The 21,226-nt window shown below is 43.1% G+C and overlaps 1 protein-coding gene across 7 annotated transcripts in view; it reads left to right on the top strand.

Moving 5' to 3' along the window:
• FSTL4 (follistatin like 4) overlaps nucleotides 1-21,226 on the top strand; it is a 243,570-nt gene that overhangs the window by 5,276 nt on the left and 217,068 nt on the right. For 5 of the 7 annotated variants that reach the window (XM_074604096.1, XM_074604093.1, XM_074604095.1 and 2 more), the window contains 2 exons: nucleotides 624-759; nucleotides 15,592-15,625. In XM_074604096.1, the coding sequence (XP_074460197.1) occupies nucleotides 631-759; nucleotides 15,592-15,625 (163 nt within the window). In that variant the 5' untranslated portion in view covers nucleotides 624-630. Of the gene's footprint in view, nucleotides 1-623; nucleotides 760-8,813; nucleotides 8,988-15,591; nucleotides 15,626-21,226 lie in introns of those variants that run through there. The other 2 variants (XM_074604100.1, XM_074604102.1) reach the window with 2 other exon arrangements.

Here is a 21,226-nt window from a genome sequence, read left to right as displayed (position 1 = left end):
GTGCCAGCTGTCAGACCCCAGTTTGCTGTCTTAGCCAAAGGGGTGGCAGTGGCTGTATCTGCTGAAGGCAGCAGCATCCTCTGAATTTGAGGGGAATAATGCTGTTTCCTGTCACATTGCTGGAAACCTCCAGTGGTCAAAGAAGTGAATGTGTGTGTCTGGGGCTTTCCTGAAGATCTGCTGAGGGTTCAAATGTGAGTCCCTGAGTGCCCCTATGCTGCCAGGGATTCTGGAGATGGGATAAAGTCACCCTTTGGTTCCTGCGGTACCATAACTGTGTGTTTTGATGGGGTTTGCTCTTGGCCACAGTAGTTAGATTTGGAAATCCCAGAGCTCTGGTTCTGTAGGTGCTGTGTGGGTAACAGCGTGTCCTGTGGGGGGTAGTTTTGGGGTAAATATTTCACAAAACTGCTACGCTGTGGGAATTCATTGCCAGTACACTGATGGGTGCAAACAGGAAAATCGGTGTTTTGCTGTGTGTGCTGTGGGAGTCTGCAGGGCTCCATCGTCACTGATCGAGTGTGGACGGGCACCATCAGCTGAAGCTTCTGCCATGTTATTGAATCTGAGCTGAGTTTCGTTGCGAGATGGTTGTTTTATGACTGCTCTCTTGTTTTCAACAGACGTGAGATGATGAAATCAAACAGCTTTTGGTTATCTCTCGTATTGCTTGGGGTTTTCCCATTGGTGACGAGGGGATGGATGGATGCGGACCGGAGCAGAAGGCTGTATTCGGACACAGGGAAGCTGCATCAAGAGGTACTGTACATCAGCTGCTGCTACAAGTCTTGTGTTTCTATTTTTGTGCTGCCTTCAGGCTTTCCGTACTGTGAAAACAGAAAACAAGTGAGGGCCTACCCATGTGTATTTGTATTAAACACCTGCTGAGGAGGTCAGTGAAGAAACAGTGGTTGGGTACAAACTGTGAAGCAGAAGCTCTTACACTTTTTGAGTATATTGCCATCATTCTGGGAGTGAAATTGCGCATCTGGCCATTGTGGGGGTGCTGTCTTTGCCCCAGAGACTCTACACTCTGTCCTAGGGCTGCTGGGACCAGTGAAACTAAATTTAATAAGCAAACTTTGTCCTGGCTCTTCATTTGGGTCACTGCACTTTCAGTTGAAACCTGAAAAAATTCCTTTTACTGCTTAAAAACAAGGAAATCTGAGCCATTGGGTGGTTCTGAGGGAACCAGCAAAGTTACCGCCCACAGCGTTTCCATCCTGACTTTCTGATGTCAAACCCCTGTGAAGTGTAAAGTAATGGGAAAGGGACCAAGGGAGCCTGGTGGCCACAGGTGCAGGGATGGTGGTCTTGATCCAGCTGGGGAGGACCCCTGATGCCTGGCTGTCTGGGGAGGTGGGACTCCTGATGCATTGATGCAGCATGGCGATGTGCTCTTCAGCGTGTGGTCCTTGGGTTGGTGGGAGCGGAGAAGCCAACTGGACTTGTTTCCAGTGCTGAAGGTAACAGCCATGGCTTTTGTTGCAGTGATATGGATTAAGCAGGTCCCCGTTCTGATGGGCATCCAGTGTGGGCTATCCCAGCAGGGACGGTGGCTTTCTGGACCGGACCTTACAGTGTGGGTTTGCTGCACAGATGTGGGTAGGCTCAGATTTCTCACATCTGAGTTTGAGGCATGTGAATAAGGCTGTAAAAATCCAGAAATGTGACTTTCATGAAAAGAGAAGGATGAATGCTGAAACAATTTTAGTTATTTAATTAGTTCCTGATTATCATAGGTTTGCTAAATGATTGTTCAAATGCCTGAAAGTGGGAGATGGTGGGGGAGGCAAGGGAAAGGAGACTTTGGTAGTTTTTAACTGCCATTGCCTGGAACACTTACGTACTGGCAGACACATTAGTCAGTGCCAGGCTAATGATGAGCCCTTGATGGATTCATGCTGCAATTGGATCTATTTAAGCCTCAGGATTTTGTTCTACTTGGAGAATCCCATTTCTCCCAGTCACATCCCATCTACAAATACCCACAGTTGTGTGTGTTATTTCAATAAAGCAGTTTAAGGTAATTAAAAACATGCTTTTTCACTGCTTAGCAGGACTTGAAAATCATTTTAGGGGAGTTAGAGGTTCTGCAGTTCTGAGTTCTGTCTCGGGTGTACTTTTTGCTTGAGGTATCCATCCTTGCTCTGCAAAAGCGAAGAAAAACAGTTCTCCTTCACTGTTCTTTTGTTGCTGTGTAGGCCCAGGTAGCACTCTGGTGCTCCATTAAACACATTCTTTTCTTGTCTCAGATCACTTTTGTTTTTTTTATTAAAAATAATTAAATATTTTGCATGCTTTTGCATTTTAAAATATCTCATTCTTCACTAATGCATATTAGTTTTGATTTTTTTTGGAAAAAGTTACTTTGAGGAATTAAATTCATTACTCAAATTATTTACTTTAACACAAATTGTAGAACTATTATGCTACTTGAAAGATGTTAATTCATTTGATCTTCCTCTAAAAACCGTGAAGTTACTGCACCAATTACTTGATCTTGCTTGAGGTGGAAGGATCTAAGCTAGAAATGTATTTGTTCAGATTTGTGCAGAATTTAACAGGTGTGAATATTAAAAATTTTAATGTACAAAGACAACGGCTAAAATAGCTTCAAGGGATGTAAGTTATAATGCAGATCTTTTTAAAAGTAACTGTGCAGAAAGCTTATTCCCAAAGAAAGAGTGTTTGTACAGTGTGGCACCAAACACCAAGGTGAATCTGGAAGCCCTGAACAGAGCTGTCAGGTAGGTCAGTGAAACTGAGATAACTGCTCTTTGCTCTCAAAAGGCATTTATTTTGTCTTTCAGAAAATAGTTTAGCCATAATACCTTTTTTAATGATAAAAATCACCTGAAATCCTTTCCTAGTGATACTGGTCTTTGTTCAGTTCGGAGCTCCTTATTCATGAGAAGTGTTTGTTAGTTACCAAATTTGTGGTTTGATTAATATGTAATTCCATTAACACGCGTTTAAAATGTTGAATCACAAATAGGAAAGCTCCTAGCAATTCACTAAAATTGCTTAAAAATATGTAAAGGGTTAATTCACAGGTCAAATAATCTGAAGTGTGCTCTGATCTAAAATTCCTATGAACTTCATCAAAGCAAATACTTGGCTATGGGTCACTGACCTTCACTAATACTTGTTCTGATCTACATAGGAACAAGTTTACTGAATCAAAAACATTGCTTAATTTATGTTCAGATTGCTAAATCGATTTCTTCATGGTCTGTGGTAGAATTATTGCAGTTGTGCTTTGCATTTATAATGGAAAAATAAGTCTTGAGGCCATAGACCGCAATATGCAGCCCTTCTGCATGAGAAGTTAACTCTCTGACATAGCAATGGTGTATGTTTTCTTGATGCTCAGCCTTCCACCTCTCAAATTTATGGGGTGTTCCTGAAGAGGTTTGTTTTCTGAAATATTTTTAGTCCTGACTACAATAGTTAAACATGCGCATGCAGTCTGAAATTCCATGGGTGTAGAACGAACTAAAATAAAATCCTGATTAAAATAAGGACAAGGTTAGTATTTAACTGAAAAGCTGGAACTTTCCTGGTCTATATTAATTTTGGAGAATGCTGCTGTCACTTTTACGTTGTGAAACTTCTCATAGGCTGGTTCCAGAGGATGCTGGGAAGCTCTTGGAGCTTCTGGATGCTGCACATGGACTTCTGTGGAGCTAGGAGGTGCAGCTTCCCAGAGCTGAACCATCATAGGACTAAATCCTACTGAGTGGAATATATGCCAAAGTACCTGAATATATAGAACTCACCACTCTGGGGTGATATTTTTGGACAAGCTTTGCCTCTGCCTTCAGCAAGGCTGATTCCGTGCTGAAGGTGGACATTTCAGAGGTGACCACACTTCATGGGCAGCCCTGTGCTGGCTTAGAAGGGCTCTGAGTTGCAGCAGGTGGTGCAATCTGGGGTCACCTCTCCTTTCTTGAAAGGAATTCTCAAAAATGTAGCTCTGCCAGTTATTGCCAGTGGCAATGAAGGGAGTTTCCAGCATGAGTACAGCAGAAAAGAGACGTAACCTGTATCTGAGATAACCCTGGAGTTCAGATTTGAAGGAGAACTTGACCAGGAGATTCTGATGGAAAGCCAGTGGTACTACTCCACTTGGTCTCTACAGAAAGTAATCCACACCAGTAGCTCAGGCTGATTTTTCAGCCTACTGGGGTATTTTTACAAATATTATCTTATTATCTTATTAAATCTTCTTTAATCTTATTAAATATTGAAATTTGGCAGCTAGCTTTCTTTCTCCTGTTCCCTGCTTTCTGTGCGAGAGGCTGCTTTTCTGTAGGTGCCGAAGCCAAGCTGGTTTTGCCATGGTTCCTGGGGCAAGTTTCTCACCTTCTCTTCTCAACCTGTGGTGCTGCAGGTCTCCATTGGCTCCTCCAGGAGCAGGTCTCCCATCTGCTGCGGGGAGCTCCTCAAACACAAGTCAGCACAGTGCTATGCCTCAGAAATAAAATTCTGTAGGATGTTTTCCGGGGCACTGCTGGCAGGTAGCCTGAACAGTATTGTCCTAGCTGGATAGTGTGAAAGTAGAGAATAATCCTGTGCGTGTACATGTATATTTGGTTTGTGCTGAGTTGTTAAAGGAACTATTTGGATGTCACCGATTGCTCCTGAGCAGTTACGGTACAGACTGGCAGGCGTCCTGGGCTCTGCTCTGGGCTACAGAACCAGAACTGCTGTGTGCTTTTGTAGAAATGCTTAATTGCTTTCATTTGGCTTTCACCCCATGCTCTATCTTTGCCACCCACCCTCCTATTTAAGAAGTCTCATGAGAGACCTGAAATCTTTGTGCAGCACTGCAGCGCACCTGCAGGAGAAGATCTGTGTCCCTGGGGAGGCTCCTCCGGTGCAGGGCTCACAAGTGATGTTCCAAGTGCTCACACGAGTGGCTCTTGCAGATCATAGAATCATTTAGGTTGTAAAAGACCCTTGGGATCATTGAGTCCAACCATCAGCCCCACTCTACAAAGTTCTCCCCTACACCATATCCCCTAACACCACATCTAAATGACTCTCAAACACATCCAGGGATGGTGACTCCACCACCTCCCTGGGCAGCCTATTCCAGTGTCTGACCACTCTTTCTGGGAAGAATTTTTTCCTAATGTCCAGCCTAAACCTCCCCTGCTGCAGCTTGAACCCATTCCCTCTTGTTCTATCGCTAATTACCTGTGAGAGGAGACCAGCACCAACCTCTCCACAATGTCCTTTCAAGTAGTTGTAGAGAGCGATGAGGTCTCCCCTCAGCCTCCTCTTCCTCAAACTAAACAGCCCCAGCTCCTTCAATCGCTCCTCATAAGATTTATTCTCCAGGCCCTTCACCAGCTTCGTTGCCCTCCTCTGCACTCGCTCCAGCACCTCGAGATCTCTCTCGTATTGAGGTGCCCAGAACTGGACACAATACTCAAGGTGTGGCCTCACCAGTGCTGAGTACAGGGGGACAATCCCCTCCCTGCTTCTGCTGGTCACACTATTGCTAATACAAGCCAGGATGCCATTGGCCCTCTTGGCCACCTGGGCACACTGCTGGCTCATGTTCAGCTGCTTGTCAATTAGAACCCCCAGGTCCTTTTCTGCCAGGCAGCTCTCCAGCCACGCTGCCCCAAGCCTGTAGCGATGCATGGGGTTGTCGTGGCCCAAGTGCAGGACCTGGCACTTGGCCTTGTTGAAGCTCATGCCATTAGCGTTGGCCCATCGATCCAATCTATCCAGGTCTCTCCGCACTGGTGTGTTTGCTTTTCTCCTCTCCGTGCTGCAAGATGTTTGCGCCTTTCTGGTGCCCCTGAACTGTCTGCCCTCCATAGGGAGCAAGGCACTGCTGGTGTGCAGTGCTCTCTCTCATTTGCACTCTGACAGCACAGTTCAAGGGTAAACAAGACCAGCTGTGCCAACGCTATTTCAGTTCCTTGATCATTTTTACCCACTATGTTTGTTACCTTATTTTGCTTTATGCCTTAAATTATACCACCAACCTCAAAGTGTCATGTGTGGTTATACCAACACTTATTTTTAGCCTAATGAATGCAGCAAACACGCTCATTTCTTTAAGGTACTGTAACTTTCTTACTGGCATTTGGCAGGTATGGGCTGCATAGGATATCCATAGTCTGACTTGTTCATTAGTTATTACTTGCATGGCACGTGAACCGCTTAAAATCTCCAAGTAATAAATGTCACTTTAACCTTCACTGTGACTGCAAACACCGGGTCTTACCAGCCCTTCAGTGCCATCCCGCACAGGTTAAAGCATCCCTCTGGAGTCCACTCACAGCCTCAACTGCACTTGTCCAGAGCTATCAATTACTGCTGAAATTCCTAATTATCTTCAGATTCTTAACTGTTGTTTCCCTTACTGCTGCACCTGAAGACCACAGTTGGTTATTCCAAGCAGCAGGGGAGTCATGGGGATGATTTTGTGCTCTTTTCCCCAGCAAAATTGTATTTCCTTATCTGACAGGCTACGAAAGGAGTGCTGTGGGAAGTAAGGTACAAAACTGCAAAGGCTTTTGGTAAAAGCTTTTACTTCTAATTCAAATAGAGGCATATTTTCAAAGCATGAGCTTGGAATAAAACAGGTGCAATGTATCAATTTTATATGCAGTTGAAGATCTAATATCCTGGTGTTTATTTTAAGAATTATTATTAGTAATGTATTCTCTACCGCGTGTGTGCTCTTCCTGCTTGTAAGTCAGTTTGGAGAAAGGAAGGAAAGAATCAGATTTGAATTAGTATCTGTCCTGGGCTCCAGCCTGTGCCTGTTTAAAACATCGATGAAGGTAAAGGGAGACAAGACTTAAATTTATTTTTGTACCACTTCGGTATGTACTGATAATTCACTCCTTGTTACCTGCAATTTATGTGGTATCCTCTTGGACACAAGAGGGAATTTTTTCCACAGTGAGAACAATCAGCCACTGGAATAATCTCCCCAGGGAAGTGGTGGATTCCCCATCATGGGACACTTTTTTAAGATTCAGCTGGACGAGGGGCTGGGCCGTCTTGTCTGGACTGTGCTTTTGCCAAGAAAGGCTGGGACAGCTGATCCCTGAGGTCCCTTCCAACTTTGTATTCTATAACGTTATTCCTGTGGAAATGAGAAGCTTTTGCCTTGAGTGTTGGTTATTGGAGTATCTGATTCCATGGCAGTTCATGGTGCTGTGGAATATTTTCATAGTATTTGGAAATATATGTTGGGGTCCTTCCTCTGCATCCCCAAGCCTCGCCTACCCCCTCCTGTGTACCCAGAGGGTTTAATAAATGCTGTATCTTATGGGATGTCTGATGCAGTAGAAAATTTGAATGTTGGGTTACTTGGAACAAGGCAGGTACTATATACTTGAATAACAGCATCACATTTGAAGAACTTTAGCTTACATAGATGTTTATGGTTCAATAGTGTCAGGGATTGTCAGGATGCATCTATAGCACAAGTTAAAGATGAAACAGTGCCTTACAGAACCAAAATACTGCTTCCTTTATTATTTTTTTTTTTAATCTTCTGGTAAGATGCAGTGTGTGATACCTCTCGGTTGTCCTGCATTGCCCATCCTGCTGGGGCTATCACCTTCCAGCTAACGGCAACCAGTACCACCAGCTGCTCCAGGGGTGCCCTCCCTGCAGTTTAAGTGGTGCCTCGGATGCTGCTGACCTGGAATTTTGGTGCTGTAGCTGGAGGTAGGCAGTGCTTGGATGCTGTTCCCAGGGTGCCCGGCTCTGTGCCGAGCTGCGGCACGGACTGACCGTAGGAATCAAATCTCAGGAAGGTTTTTTTTCTCATGTCACAGTTGAGCAACTGTGAAAAATCATAGCTAGGTGGGGAAATGCTGGTATATTCCTGAAGCAGAGAGTAAGACCAGAGCAAAATGTCTTGCAAATAAAAAAGAAATCTAAGGCAATTTTAACTTGGCTATGATGTGGCAGAGGGTTACACTTCCAGATATTCTGTTCAGAAGCTCCTTAACCTTAAAAGGGTAAATATTGACTATTTTTTTTCCAAACGTAGCATCTTCTCCCTTAAAAGGCTATAGCAGTAGTTTTTAAAGGAAGACAGTTCTACTGAAAGGACTTTCTACCATCAAGCAGGGGAATTCTTGGTTTTGTGGTTTTTGTGGTTTGTTTTGTTTTTTGTTTTTTTTTTTAGATTAGGAAGGGTACATCAGCAAATTTGGGATTTCTAAAATAGGGATCCCATGAGCTTCCCTATGACAATGTGGAAATTTATGGAGTTATACCTGGGTTTCTCATCTGAAGTCCAGAAATAGTAGTGAGTAAAATCAGAGATGCAGCAATTACCTCAATTAGCTGCCGTATGGGTGAGCAGATGATACTGTGTGATGTGAGACATCAGAGCTTCTCTCAATGTTTATACCAGACAGGACAAATCTAAATTGCCAGCGTCTGTACTGTTAGCAAGCTTTCTTTAAACAGCAGTGCGTGATTTATTTTCTTCCTCATGCCTGGCTCAAAAAAAAAAAGTGGATGCTCTCTGCCTCATTAGCATCTTTTTTTTTTGAAAATATACTGTGTTTGTGGCTGTAAACAGAGGATCCTGATTGTCAAACTGAGCTGTGTATTAGTAATAACCACTGCGGCTGCTGCAGTCTGGATGCAGGATCACCTAGCCCTGTACTGGGTGTCAGCATAATTTTCTTGACCCCTCACTTGAGATAAGGAAGAGCCTGCTCTGAAGGGGGGGAAAAAAATCATCATCCCTGGGATGATAATCTATTAATAGGAACAGCCACTTGTTATTAATTTGCGAAATGAGTCAGGAGTGTATATTTAGAAATTGTACAGCAGTTAGGCTGATCCTGAGAGCAGGTCCCTGGAGACGTGGCGTGTGCAGGGGTAACGTCTAATTTAGCGACAGACCCAGCGTGAGCCCAGCTGCATGTGCTGAATTTGCTGTATCCCCCTGCACGAGGACTGCAGCCTCTTCCACGGAGTGGCTGGTAAGCAGCAATACAGGCAACCTGTGGATCTGGGACGTGTTACCTGCTCTTCTGCATCTCTTCCATCTGCTGCATTAATTGGGTTGTTTTGGGGTTTTTTTGGCAAAGTCTCCTATGTTAAGCTTTGCTTATGGTCATAAAGTGACTCCTTTTGGCTAAATCTACATCCATATTAAAGGGCAGGAGACCGAAAACACTTCAAGGTAAGGTTATCTTAGGAATTGCTGTCCTTGAGAACGGTTGGTAGCTCTTTGGTACCAAACTTGGTACAGGTTAAGCACCATGCTTGTGGGGGCAGAGGCTGCTAACAAAGAGGATGGCAAACGCACAGCCGTATACAAATCTGTAAATACTGGTCTGCAAATGGGGGAAGGTGGGAAAGAAAGAGGACTACAACACTGCTGTGAAGATTTGCACCTTAAAATACTACATTGAGCTATTGCTCAGTGATTCCTGCTTGTGATGTGCCTCTGTGTCTGGGTTGTACGCACTCATCCTCGGGTTTTAGTCAAAGGAAAACTAGGAAGAAATAGCAGACAGGAACCTGTCTTTCCTGATTTCAGGCCTAATTGTGACTGTTTAATTACTTACCTCGCAAAGCATGCTCACTTTTCAAATTAGAACGCAGGAGATTGCATGTGGCCACATGTGGATGTGCAGGGACAAAAGGAAGAACAACTGTTACAGAAAAATCAGGAAATGGTCCTTTTCCCCCTCCCTGTTGGTAGGTTGTCTATGTACACTGCCCATCACTTATAAACCAAGTATAAAGTATTATGTAGCTACTGTAATTTTTAAGTGCTAGGCTCTGCATGTATTTCAGAGCCATATTTTAGGGCAGAAAGCCCTGTCCTGTGCTCCATCTCCTGTTGTGCCCCACAGGACAGCACTGGGGCTGTGCTGTGAGTCCCCCGTGTGTGACACGAACGTGTCCAGCCCTGAACTGGGGGACCACGTGTATGACAGAGCATGTGGGGTTGCTGTCGAGCCATGGACTATTTTAGCAGTGGGTTGGCGTATTTTTATTTTAGACTGCTAAGGCTGTGTATAATACATACTCTACACCTTCATGTCTACTCCACAGCTGCAGGATGCAGGTTCACGGGTTGCTTTTAGTCATGCACAGCAGCTGCTACAGATGTGACTTTATACATACGTCAAGCAATTACTAGGTGTCTAGAATCTATGACACTTTTTTAACCTGCTCTAGATGTTTAATATTATCTGCCTAAAGGCTGGATTATTTAACTCTCCTAGAATTGAGGAGAACTTCAAGAGCAGCTTATTCCTGTCTTGTCCCCTGTCCCATGGGTGTTTTAAAGCATTTGGGAAGCTCTGCTTCCTACTGTGCTTCCTGCAGACAGTCCAGGACCATCTTTGTTTCTGAATGACCTCCCCGTGCTCATGCTGCAATAATAATTTCATGTAGTCAGAGCATCCCCATGGCTGTTCTGTCCTGCCTGCTTGTTCCTTGGCTGGAGAGAATGTGTGGATTTTTATTAATAGAGATTGCCCTTGAGGTGTGGGAATTAGATTTCTGCATGGCAGACAAGTCACCACAGTTCGGTACAGCGATTTCTTGGGTTTCATAGATCATTATTTTTCCAAATTAGAAATTAGCCCTTCAGTGCATTGGTCTTGCCTGTAGTTGTAAACGTAAGAGGGACGTGCACGTGGTCCCTCCTTTCCCCCCTCCCTGTTTACTTGAGTGCAGCTTTAACAAGTGAAAATTATTAAATGCTGATTAGCATTGGTGTAATAAAGTTAATCTAAAGTGATCTTAACAGAGGAATTGGTGTTCTTAGTGTAGTGGTTGGTCTTCTGTGTTTCCTGGGCTTCCCTTGCTAAAGACATCCAAGAGCAGCACCCTGAAGGGTGCAGGGCACCAAGGCTCCAAACAGGGCTCTCCAGGAAACTTGACTTTGCTCAAGCACAAGAGATGAAGCCAAATCTTCCATTATCCAAGAGTGCAAAACCACCTATAAACTGAAGTAAAATACAATATTTGAGACAGAAAACCTTTGGCTGTAGAGTGTTTTGGTGGAAATTGGAGCCTGAGCTCGAAAGTGCTGTGTGCTCCCTGCAAATGGTGTGATGTCCCCTTTTCCAGTGATGTCGGGAGATGAGACCTCCTGCTTCAGCTGCAGGAGAGCAGAAGGTCTACAAACAGGAATTTGCAGGACAAAGAGAGTATTGCTGTGTTGTGTGGTGCACAGTATGTTCTTTCTGGATATATAGGACAAATCATAGAATGGTTTGGGTTGGAAGGGACCTTAAAGATCGTCCAGTTCCACCCCCTGCCCCGGGCAGGGACACCTCCCACCACACCAGGTTGCTCCAAGCCCCGTCCAACCTGGCCTTGAACACCTCCAGGGATGGGGCAGCCACAGCTTCTCTGGGCAACCTGTTCCAGTGTCTCACCACCCCCACAGCAAAGAACTTCTTCCTGAATGTAGATATATTTTTATACAGAACTGTTTAAAGGCTTTATTTACACTGATACCAAACAACTTGAAAGTGGTTTTGCTGCTTGGATCCATCATGAATGATTGTCAATAAATCAGTTTGCAGCACAGTGGCTGCCAAGGACTGTACTATCTTGTGTATTCCCTCTGCATAGTTGTATTTTAATGCTGCACAATGGAGTTCCCCTGTTCTGAATGAAATCTCATTCTTCATTCCAGAAGCGTTCTGTGCGTCCGTGGGACCATGATTCAGCATTAATCAGGAGCCCATCACACAAACCGGCTTTTATGCCTTGGCAGGACATCCCGATGCTGCTTCTGAAAGCCTGGCCCTCCCTTTTTGTAAGAGCAGAAACGGGCTTTGTGCGAAATGGTTGTTAAATTGCAAAAGGTTCGGGCAGGTGTTTGGTGGGCAACAGGCAGCAGCGATGGGGGAGCAAAGTGGTGTGACAGCGGGCAGCAAACTGTATTTCTGATGTTTGTTTTGATGTTTGTCCCTCCTAATCCAGGTGGGATCAATAATCATACTTGATGAAACTGTATCCGCACTCATGCGCTGAGACTGGGTTGGTTGGTCCTTTGGAGATGCGGCTTTTCAGGAGCTACGTGTCTGGTGAAAAGCGATACCGGAGCAAACATACTACATCGATTTCCACATAACAATGATGAGGCACTTCAGATACGGAACAGAGGGGCCTTTTATTCTGAGTTCAATTAACTAACATTAAAAAAGAGGAAAATAGGTGCTAAAAGCGAACCTTGACAAATAAAACTGTTGTATTGCATTAATGAAATGCTATTTAAAAATGGTGCTCATGAAGAAGCTTTATGGAAGGAATGAGAAATCTGAAACAATTTTTTTTCCCTTCAAAGCATATGATTTATGCTCTGATAAAATTAGATTTTTAGTTAAAGGAATTTGCAGTCATTAAATGGTGCCAATGAAATAAGTCTCATTTATAACCATCTGCTTTATGGCTTCTGCAGAAGAGTGCTCCTCAGGCAATGCATCCGAGAACTTTAATGTCATTTTTATCAAAATAGTTTGGCTCTCTACGGGTAACACTATTAAAGCCTCCGTGTGATTTTTACTTGAGAGCGGTATCTCAGACTTCAAAGAAAGGGTGACTACTCCTTTTTGTGGAGAGATTGCCCAAGTCATAGCGTGCAGGACGGTGCCGTGCCTGTGGCCAGGCTTGCTGGTAGTGTCTCTTAGTGGTATGTTACATCACTAATAGCAAGGTTTTATGTTCAACATGCCCTAAAGGAGAAAAATTAGCATCGTTTCTTCTTTTCTGTGCTACAGAAGAGAGAAATTATTTGGCTGAGGCAAACTAAGAAAAATTAGAGTCCTTGCTATAGTTTACTTTACCAGAGGGATAGAACCCACCGTTGTGTCTCTACCTGGAGCTGGTGCCTTTTTGGGGCTGCTCTTCAAGCCCTGCCATGGTTGCCAGGTATTTTTCTCATTTCCTGTTTTTCTGTGTACTCTCCTGAAATGTGGAGCACTCTGAGCGCCATTGGCCTTTTCTCCATGGAAGGGGACGTTTTGGGGGACATACCCAGTGCTGATACTCTCCCAGGTAACGAGAAGTGACGACTTGGAGCCTGACCTCACATTCTGCCTTTGCATTTCTAACAAGCTTTTCCTCTGAATCCTGCATCTGTTTTTTGGGGTAGTTTATATTCATTAGAGGTTAGAATTATAAGGCGAACAGAGTAAAAGAAGGGAAACTTTGAAGACCATCCTTTGTTTTTCACAATGTCTGTGCAGTTCCTTTCATGGAAATACCAAAAGGGTATTTAATACAAGTGAGCTGACACTTGAATTTTTTTTATAGAGTGTGATTGTCTTTTTTTTCTTTTGATCAATGTAATAGTTGTAATTAGTTTTAGTGTTTCTAAGCTTTTGAACTGCAGAGAATTCAAACAACTTGTTAAAGTGAGGGACTCCAGGGGAACTTTAGAAGTACTCTTTCCTTTTGCATATATTACATGTACACGGCTGTATCTGAATTTTTTTTTTATCCCATGCCCCACCTCTCAAACTAATATTTTGAAAAGCTGTGAGAGGTCCCTGGAGTATAACTGTCTACGCAGCTCAGAGCTTTGCTGCCTAAAGAGGATAAATGCTTTGAAGTCAGTACTAATCCTGAATGCCATTTTACATATTTCTTAAGATCACTGAGGTAGCTTCCTACAGGGAATAACGACTTAGTATTTTTATAAGCAAATACCCATTTTTTTTTTTTGTTTATTCCCCTCAGTTGACTTCAGAGTGCCGAGGAGACCACTTTTGATCCCTCTTGGTTTCGGTGAAAGCTTTGTTTTTGGGAAAGCCCCCCCTGCCTTCCCTGGCGGGGTCCTGGGAGAGGGACAGGAGACAGGAGTGTTTCCGCAGGCAGCGCGCGAATCGCTGCCCCACTGCTGCGTTGTGTGTGTGTGATATTACATCCTCAAATGAAACACCTCCCTCTGAGTTACCCGGTGCTGCCTGATGTCTGCAGGTGAGGGAGGTGAGGCTTTCAGGAGTTGGCTGAGCAGGTACTGATGTTACTTCCATACACTGATTATTTTTTTTTCTTTTGTTTCTTCCTATCTTCTTTCGCTTTGAAAAGCTCTGTATTCCTTATTGTGTGCTCCAGCGGCAGCTTTTGGTATTTTTGATTACCCTGTGGCAGGCCACTGTACAGCAGAAGGGGACTGTGGATATATTTCATTAGATGCCTAGCACTATACTTTATTTCCCTTTGTCTAAATGTGATCTGCAGGGAAGTACTTGATTTAAAAAAAATAATAATCAAAAGTACTAATAAAATCATAATATGGATCAGGTGTGCCAGAAAGCTCAGATGTCTGGGGAGGCCATGTGTTATTGCCCTACCAAAAGGAGGAGAGAAACAAACCTTTTTGTTATTTCATTCTCTGATAAACAAACATTTGAGAAGAGTGAGCACAAAGGGGACGAAATGAGATTAAACAAGGCACATCCACAAGAGTAACAACCTGCCTTAGAGGCTTCTGGCAGGGTACTGGAGAGCTTGCTCCTCTTCCCTGTGTCTGTGCCGGGGGTGCCATGTTGGAGACGGTGCCGGGGCCTGGTGGCACCTCAGGGTCTTCCAGGTTTAAGGTTGCGCTCGGTGGGGTTAATCCTGCATCAGCCATCAGTGGACACTGCCCAGGTCAGTGGGACTTCAGGCAAGATGGTCTTTGAGTCCCCTGTGATTCCACTATTTTTAATATTGGTTGCAAGAAGTATTCTGCTTTGTTCTTTGCTGTGAGGGTGGTGAGCCCCTGGCCCAGGTTGCCCAGAGAAGCTGTGGCTGCCCCATCCCTGGAGGGGTTCAAGGCCAGGCTGGACGGGGCTTGGAGCAACCTGGTGTGGTGGGAGGTGTCCCTGCCCATGCAACTAGATGATCTTTAAGATGATCTTCCAACCCAAATTATTCTATGATAAGTAACTGGAATGATGGCAATTATAAATATTTGTAATTAATCCATAAATAATGTTACTGCTTGGAATTAAATATTTATTCCTCTGGAGTCTCACCATTAGTGTAAGTAGATAGTGTTGTCTGGGAATGCAATACCCTTTGAGACTTTAGGCAATGTCTCTTAAAAAGAAGTTTCTTTATTAGAGATGGTAGTGAGGCTTTGCACGAAATAGGGCAAATGATGGAGGTGTGCAAAGATTGAAATGAGCCCTCAGCTCGAAGCGTGAGTAGTCCACTTGCTTTGAAATTATTCAGGTATTTGAACAAGCATCTGCTAAAAATATCTGTAATGGCTCCTCCCTCCTCAACCCTAAATCCTTGGTACAGTAACAATAACCCTCCCAGCTGCTCCCTTTTAACATCAATAGAGGAAAAAAAAATCCTTTTTAAAGAAAGATATTGTGCTCTACCATGTAACTTATCACTGAATGATGAATCATTTTAGGTGATATATCGATCCATTACATATCTGTGGACAAACTGAAATGTATGCTTGTAATTACTCCTCCGTTATTGTGTAGAGCTTCACAGACGCTTCTCTGGGACAATGACTAATGTTTTTAGGGGTTTCTGTTCATGCTGCCTTTGAAAAACTCTTGTATTTTAAAACAAAAAACACACAAAAAATTCTTTTTTTCCTTATAGGACGCCAGAAGGTTTGAAGTTACAAGAAGAAAAGGTAGGAAAAAAAATACAGTTTTCTTTCAATGTGTGTGTTGGTGTTGAATATTCCTGCAGTAACTTTCTAAAACAAACATAGTTTACACACTTGAAAGAGTGTACTGCTGTGGGATTTCAAAGAGGCTGCCTCCTAATGCTTGCCTGACAGTTCTTAGTGTTGCAAATTGTAGATTTTCTTTTTTTCAATGAAAAGTTGCTCTTTCAGCACGGAACAGCGTGATGGTGCTGGGGATGGAAGTCAAGGTTTGTTGGGTGCTGGAAGAGGATCTGTGCTCTGACCTTGGAGCATTTCAGGGAGCAGAAGGTCTGGATGAGGCTTTCCATGCATCAGCACACTGCAAATCCACCCCAAGGTGCAGCAGTGGTAAATGGGAGTTGTGCTGGTGCCTGGATCCTGCTCCTGTAAGCTCCTTTGCGTTGGTAACTAATTGGTTGGTGCTGTGAGAGGCTCTTTGATGGTTCCCTGCAGCTGGTGAGAACTGGCCATCAAAGAGCTCAGTCTGGTTATCATTAATTCTGATTTTGTTTAGCAGATGTTTTCTGGATCAGCAGTTGCTTGCCTCATCTGTCTCGGTGTAACACAAAGTGGGTGGCACTCTCCTGTTCAGCAGATTAATACATTCCCCTGGTTTGTTCCAGCAGCTTCTTTAATTTATTCAAGCATCCTGTGTATTGGGAAGAGGTTGTAACTGCCACTATTTGACTGCATAAATGAAAAAGGTCAGGTCCAAGGGTAACTTGTCATCTGGGCAAATAATCTCCTTTTGGGTTTTTTGTGGTTTTTTTTTATTTCTGTGGTTTTTATGTGGTTGTTTTTTTATTTTTTGCTATGAGGCTGAGGCAGCAGAGAGGCTGGAATAAATTAAATATATAGCTGTTGCTAAAGGTGAAAACTGTTTAGCTCAGGTTTCTGGCATATGTGTGGTGTTGGTCAAATGTCTGCCACACTTCATGAAGAAAACCAGTTTTCTTGGACTTCCGTTGATCTCAGACTGAGGAGGGCTCTTGGATGGTTCGAGGTCGCTTTGAGATGCGGAATTGCATCTTGGCATCCTGGATGGGGAGACGTTTCGGTCATGCCGTAGCTACAGAGTGTGTGGTGCAGTTTGGTATAACATGGAGAGTGAATCCGGTCTTGTGAAAATGGACTTTGTGGGTAAAATTTTGTGGAAGTACCCCTGGGCCTGTTTCAGGTCTGATTTGGCACTTCAAAGTTTACTTCCCAGTGAAAGTAACCAACACCAACAAGAACTTAAGAATAGCAATTTTTGAAAGCAGGGTTGAGTTTGCAGATCACGTGGCTGCTTGGAAAATGTTGCTTCAGAGCAATAACTGGATTTTGAGATCATTGTCTCTAGACACCAAATTTCCAGGCTCAGGCTGATTTCCCATTGCCTTCAGAGGGTGGGGTGGAGGGGGGAAGCCATACCTTTTTTCAGAACTGAGTTGAATATAATGAACTTCTCTGTCAGAAGGCTTCTTAGATCCATGGATGGAATGGAGAGAAAGAGATGGGAGTTAAGGTCTATAGATAAATTGGGCTTACACCCAGCAACGCAATTTGTGAATAATCAAGTATGTCTGAAGAACTGCAAACTCAGAAGTCAAGAAGAAAATGCTAACAAACATGGTAAATACATCTTGGTCACAAAAGCCTGTGGATTTGCGGAGCTACCTGGGGATTTTCAGCAATGATTAAGTATCTTCCTCTCTGGAGTTAGTCCTCAATAGTGCCTCTAAAATAATTCAACAAAAGCCTCCTTCAGAAACCTGTTCAGTAGTAAAATGTGTGCGGAGCAGATACCACTCAGTACTAGAAAAAAAAATAACAGGAGGGTCGAAATGTTTGTTAGACACACGAAAGGATTTATTATAAATTTTGTGCTATGGTATGATCTGATTTTAAGATTCACGCCCTTTTTCCCTAAAATGGTAATTTCTGGGGACAGTGGTTTTTTTACCTGAGGAAATTAGATGATTAGAAAACGTTTGAGGGTGGGGGAGATTGTGTTTGTGGCCTTCCCATGGTGGAAGATCTAGCTTTCTGTTGAAAAGCAGAGAAACTTTGAAACTTAAAAATATCTAATGGAAACCTCAAAGGGGAGAGCTGCAGCAAACTTGCTCTGTGCCTGCTTTTATTGTCCCGTGCTCGTGGATGAACCAGGGTAATTAAAAAAGAGCTTTTGGTGAAAGGAGGGGCCATCCTGGCTTATGCTTTTCAGAATTTTTCTTCCTTTTTTTCCGTTTTTTGGACAAAAGGTTTGAGTCCTTTAGGTTGAAAGCTGACACTTCTCTTTCAAAGGAAACAAAGCCTTGATTGTTGTCAGGTGGCCCATGGGTAAATACTAGCTCACCATACTTATTTCCTTCAACAAATAGTCTATTTAATAGACAGTTGATGGTCAGTAGTGCTGGGTTGTGTTTATATAAGATGAAAGAAAGATGTGAAAACACTTTCTTCCTTTTTTTAGCCGCGGATGAGCGTAGTTAAACTTGGGAGGCTTTCGGTTTCCAAAGTGTCAGGACTACATATGCTGGAGGAGTTTTGAAGCTGCTCCAAAGCCCATTACAGTCGATGAATGGCTTTCCTTTGACTTCTGTGGGCGCTAGATCAGCTATAATTACATGATCTTTTAATTGCCGTGGTACGGAGGGGAGATGCTGCCCTGACTACAGCTGGCAGCCGACTTCCAGCCTGATGTATGAAGACCGATTTCCTTCTGAATTTAAATGGAAATGGCTGCAGATCCATTTTGTTCCTGGGATGCCTAACTGGTGTTTGAATATTATCTTTTTGACTGAAAATGATCTTTTAACCCAAAACCCCTCATCATGGTAGCTGATTAGAAGCTGCAAGAATATTTTCCTACATTCAGTTTAAACCCATTAAGTTGAAATTTTGCTCTCAGTGGGTCACGCGTACGACTCGCTTCCAGTTTCCATCCGGTTTATGCTCATGTAATGGAAAACAGAATATGGTGTGGGGTGCCAGGTTGTGATGCTGGCTTTAAAAAAAGCCAAAACCAAACAAAAGCACAATTCAGGAAAACCCAGCATGTGGTAAACAAGCACAGGATTTGAGTACCATCTCTTTATATTGTTCTTTTAAACTCAAATCAGGGGGTAAGTTTGAGCAGGCAGAGCTTTTTTTTCTTTTTCAGTTTTCCAGTCTTCTTTCTTTTCCCATTTCTATTTAAATACTTTTTCCATTGTTTACTCCATCTGTTTACATATGGTTTCAGATCTCAGTGTTGCTGTGGGTTCCTAGGCACTACCTGCCCTTAGTGCACAGGAAAGGGAAATTAAGCAAAAATGTTAATAACTGGCACATTTACATCAGCTGCCCAGGATGGTGAAATAGTGCAGGAGAGCAGATGGGGAAGAGCAAAGCGGGAGAAGGGAGCTGGGAAAAGCAGCAGTTCGTGCAGATCAGGTGGATCCAAGAGGCGTTCAGTGAAAAGGATGGAGAACAGCGTGCATCAAAAAATGGGGAGACTACTTATGGTAAATTGGAGCGCTGTACCAGGCTCTGAAGGGAGCACTGCAAGCATTTGGCTTGACAGTGGCAGGGCTTAATTGTAAAGATTGGTGAGTTTTCACTGTGTAATGAGTGTAGATGAACACGTGATACTTACCTGTTGCTGTAAATTATACCGCACAATTTATGTGTGTAAAATCCATATACATTCACGTCCATCAGATTCCCTGTGTCTAGCAGAACAGGGCCTCTGGTGGTTTTCCCAACTATTTTCAAGAACACAAGAGCTAATTCTGCAACTTCTGGAGCTGACAAATGCTCCTGCTCCTGTTGGCAGTGTGGGGCTAAAAGATGCTCAGCGCTAGAATAAATCGTCTGCTGAGTATAACTCCATGCCCAAGTGTATGTATAGTCACATTAAGCATAAAGAGCCAGATCTTCAGTAGATACAAATGAGCAACTGAATTTAATGGACCACCTTTGCTTTTTTACTAGCTGAGGATCTAGCCCAAGCACTTAAAACTTTTAATTTGTTTTTATGTTGCTCGCAATCATCCATTCAACAAATTAGTGTCAAAAGATGCCTTTGAAGCCATTCAGCCAAGAAATGTTCAAGCAGATTGCTTCCACTCTGTTTGACCATATAATCTTATTAAATGAGATGCAACGCCAGATTTAGTCAGTCAGATGACATCACGCTGCAATAAAGATATGAACTTTAACTATCTGTTCTGAATTAAAAAGGCTGAAACCTCTCTGAAGTATTCACGAGCTCTGTATTGTGGATATCTTGTTTGTGTTTATGTATATTTATTAAGGATACACAGTCCTCATTGTTACGGCGTGTTTCCTAATCTCAATGAGAACCAATAGAATAGAGCACACCCTGAACTTTCCCAAGATGCCATAGTTTTATCGAAAGTCTCGGGGGCTGCATCAGTTCGCAGTGGTGGAGGATGTAGCCAACAGCTTAAGAAATATTTCATTACTTGCCACTTGACATCAATACTTATGTCCTAGATGAAAAACTGACTCATGGTTATAAAACAGTAATGCCCTTTAGAAATTCTATTCACTGCATCCTTCTTGCACATTTCAAATTTCCACCTATCCATGGAAGATGAAAGGCTCTCAAAACTTGGCAGGAATGGCAAGTTTCTCTCCCCAAACCCTTCATGAACACAATGAAATGATCAGCTGTAATTAGTTTTGTAGTAAATCACCTACTAATTTCCTACCCTGTTGTCCTTTTTCCTACTGCTAGAGTCCAAGAAATGTGGTTTTGTTCCTTATGACCTGGTCAGAACTCTTCAAAATCAACAGCTGTGGCTGTATTGCTCTGTAGAAGCAGCTTACTCCCAGGATCTCTGCTGTCTGGCTATCCCAATGATATCCAGATTATGGGATACCATACCAAATGTATATATCTGTATGTATATGCTTTGTACATACAGAGTTGACGTGTTCAGAAACACCAGCTGTATCTTCAGAACATGCCTCAAGTTCAGAGGATGGGTTATACATTCAAAATACCTGTTTTGTAGAATCACATATAGGAATAATTTCCCTGTTGATTATACTGATTTTAAAATTACTAACAATTACTCAGTTTTTACTGAAAGCAAAGGTTCATGTCTCTGTCCCTCTCAGCTGCTTTGTTATCATAGAAATTTTCATAATCTCTGGCTTTTCAGGGTATATGTTGTCAGAGAACGGCAGTCTGTTACCTGGGGAAGTATATTTGGCTGGGTCAGAATATGAATCTGAAGTTCAGCTCCTGTGGAAACTGCAGCCCCTCAGCATTTTTTTTGTACCTCATCCCACTTGAACATTATTCTTCAAGGACGCGATGCAGTGGGGATGCCTAGCTTTGCAATGCTGCCAGCGGATTAGGTAGAAATAATGAAGGTAAAAATATTTTCAAGGAGCTGCCCAAGGCGTGTTTTAGCTTAGATTTTATTTCAGAGTCAGGCTAACCCAAACTGGGGAAAGGACAAAATTGTTTGCTCCCACTTATCTGTCAGCAATGGTGTTTAATAATAACTTGGTATATTTTGTGGTTCTAAGCGACAAAAGTTAACAGAGGGAGTAAAACCATGTGGAGGGGGAAGAAGCCCGAAT

The sequence above is a fragment of the Larus michahellis genome, chromosome 11 (assembly GCF_964199755.1).
Source record: "Larus michahellis chromosome 11, bLarMic1.1, whole genome shotgun sequence".
In the NCBI taxonomy this organism is placed as follows: Eukaryota; Metazoa; Chordata; class Aves; order Charadriiformes; family Laridae; genus Larus; species Larus michahellis.
This window is presented reverse-complemented; position numbering and strand designations above follow the sequence as displayed.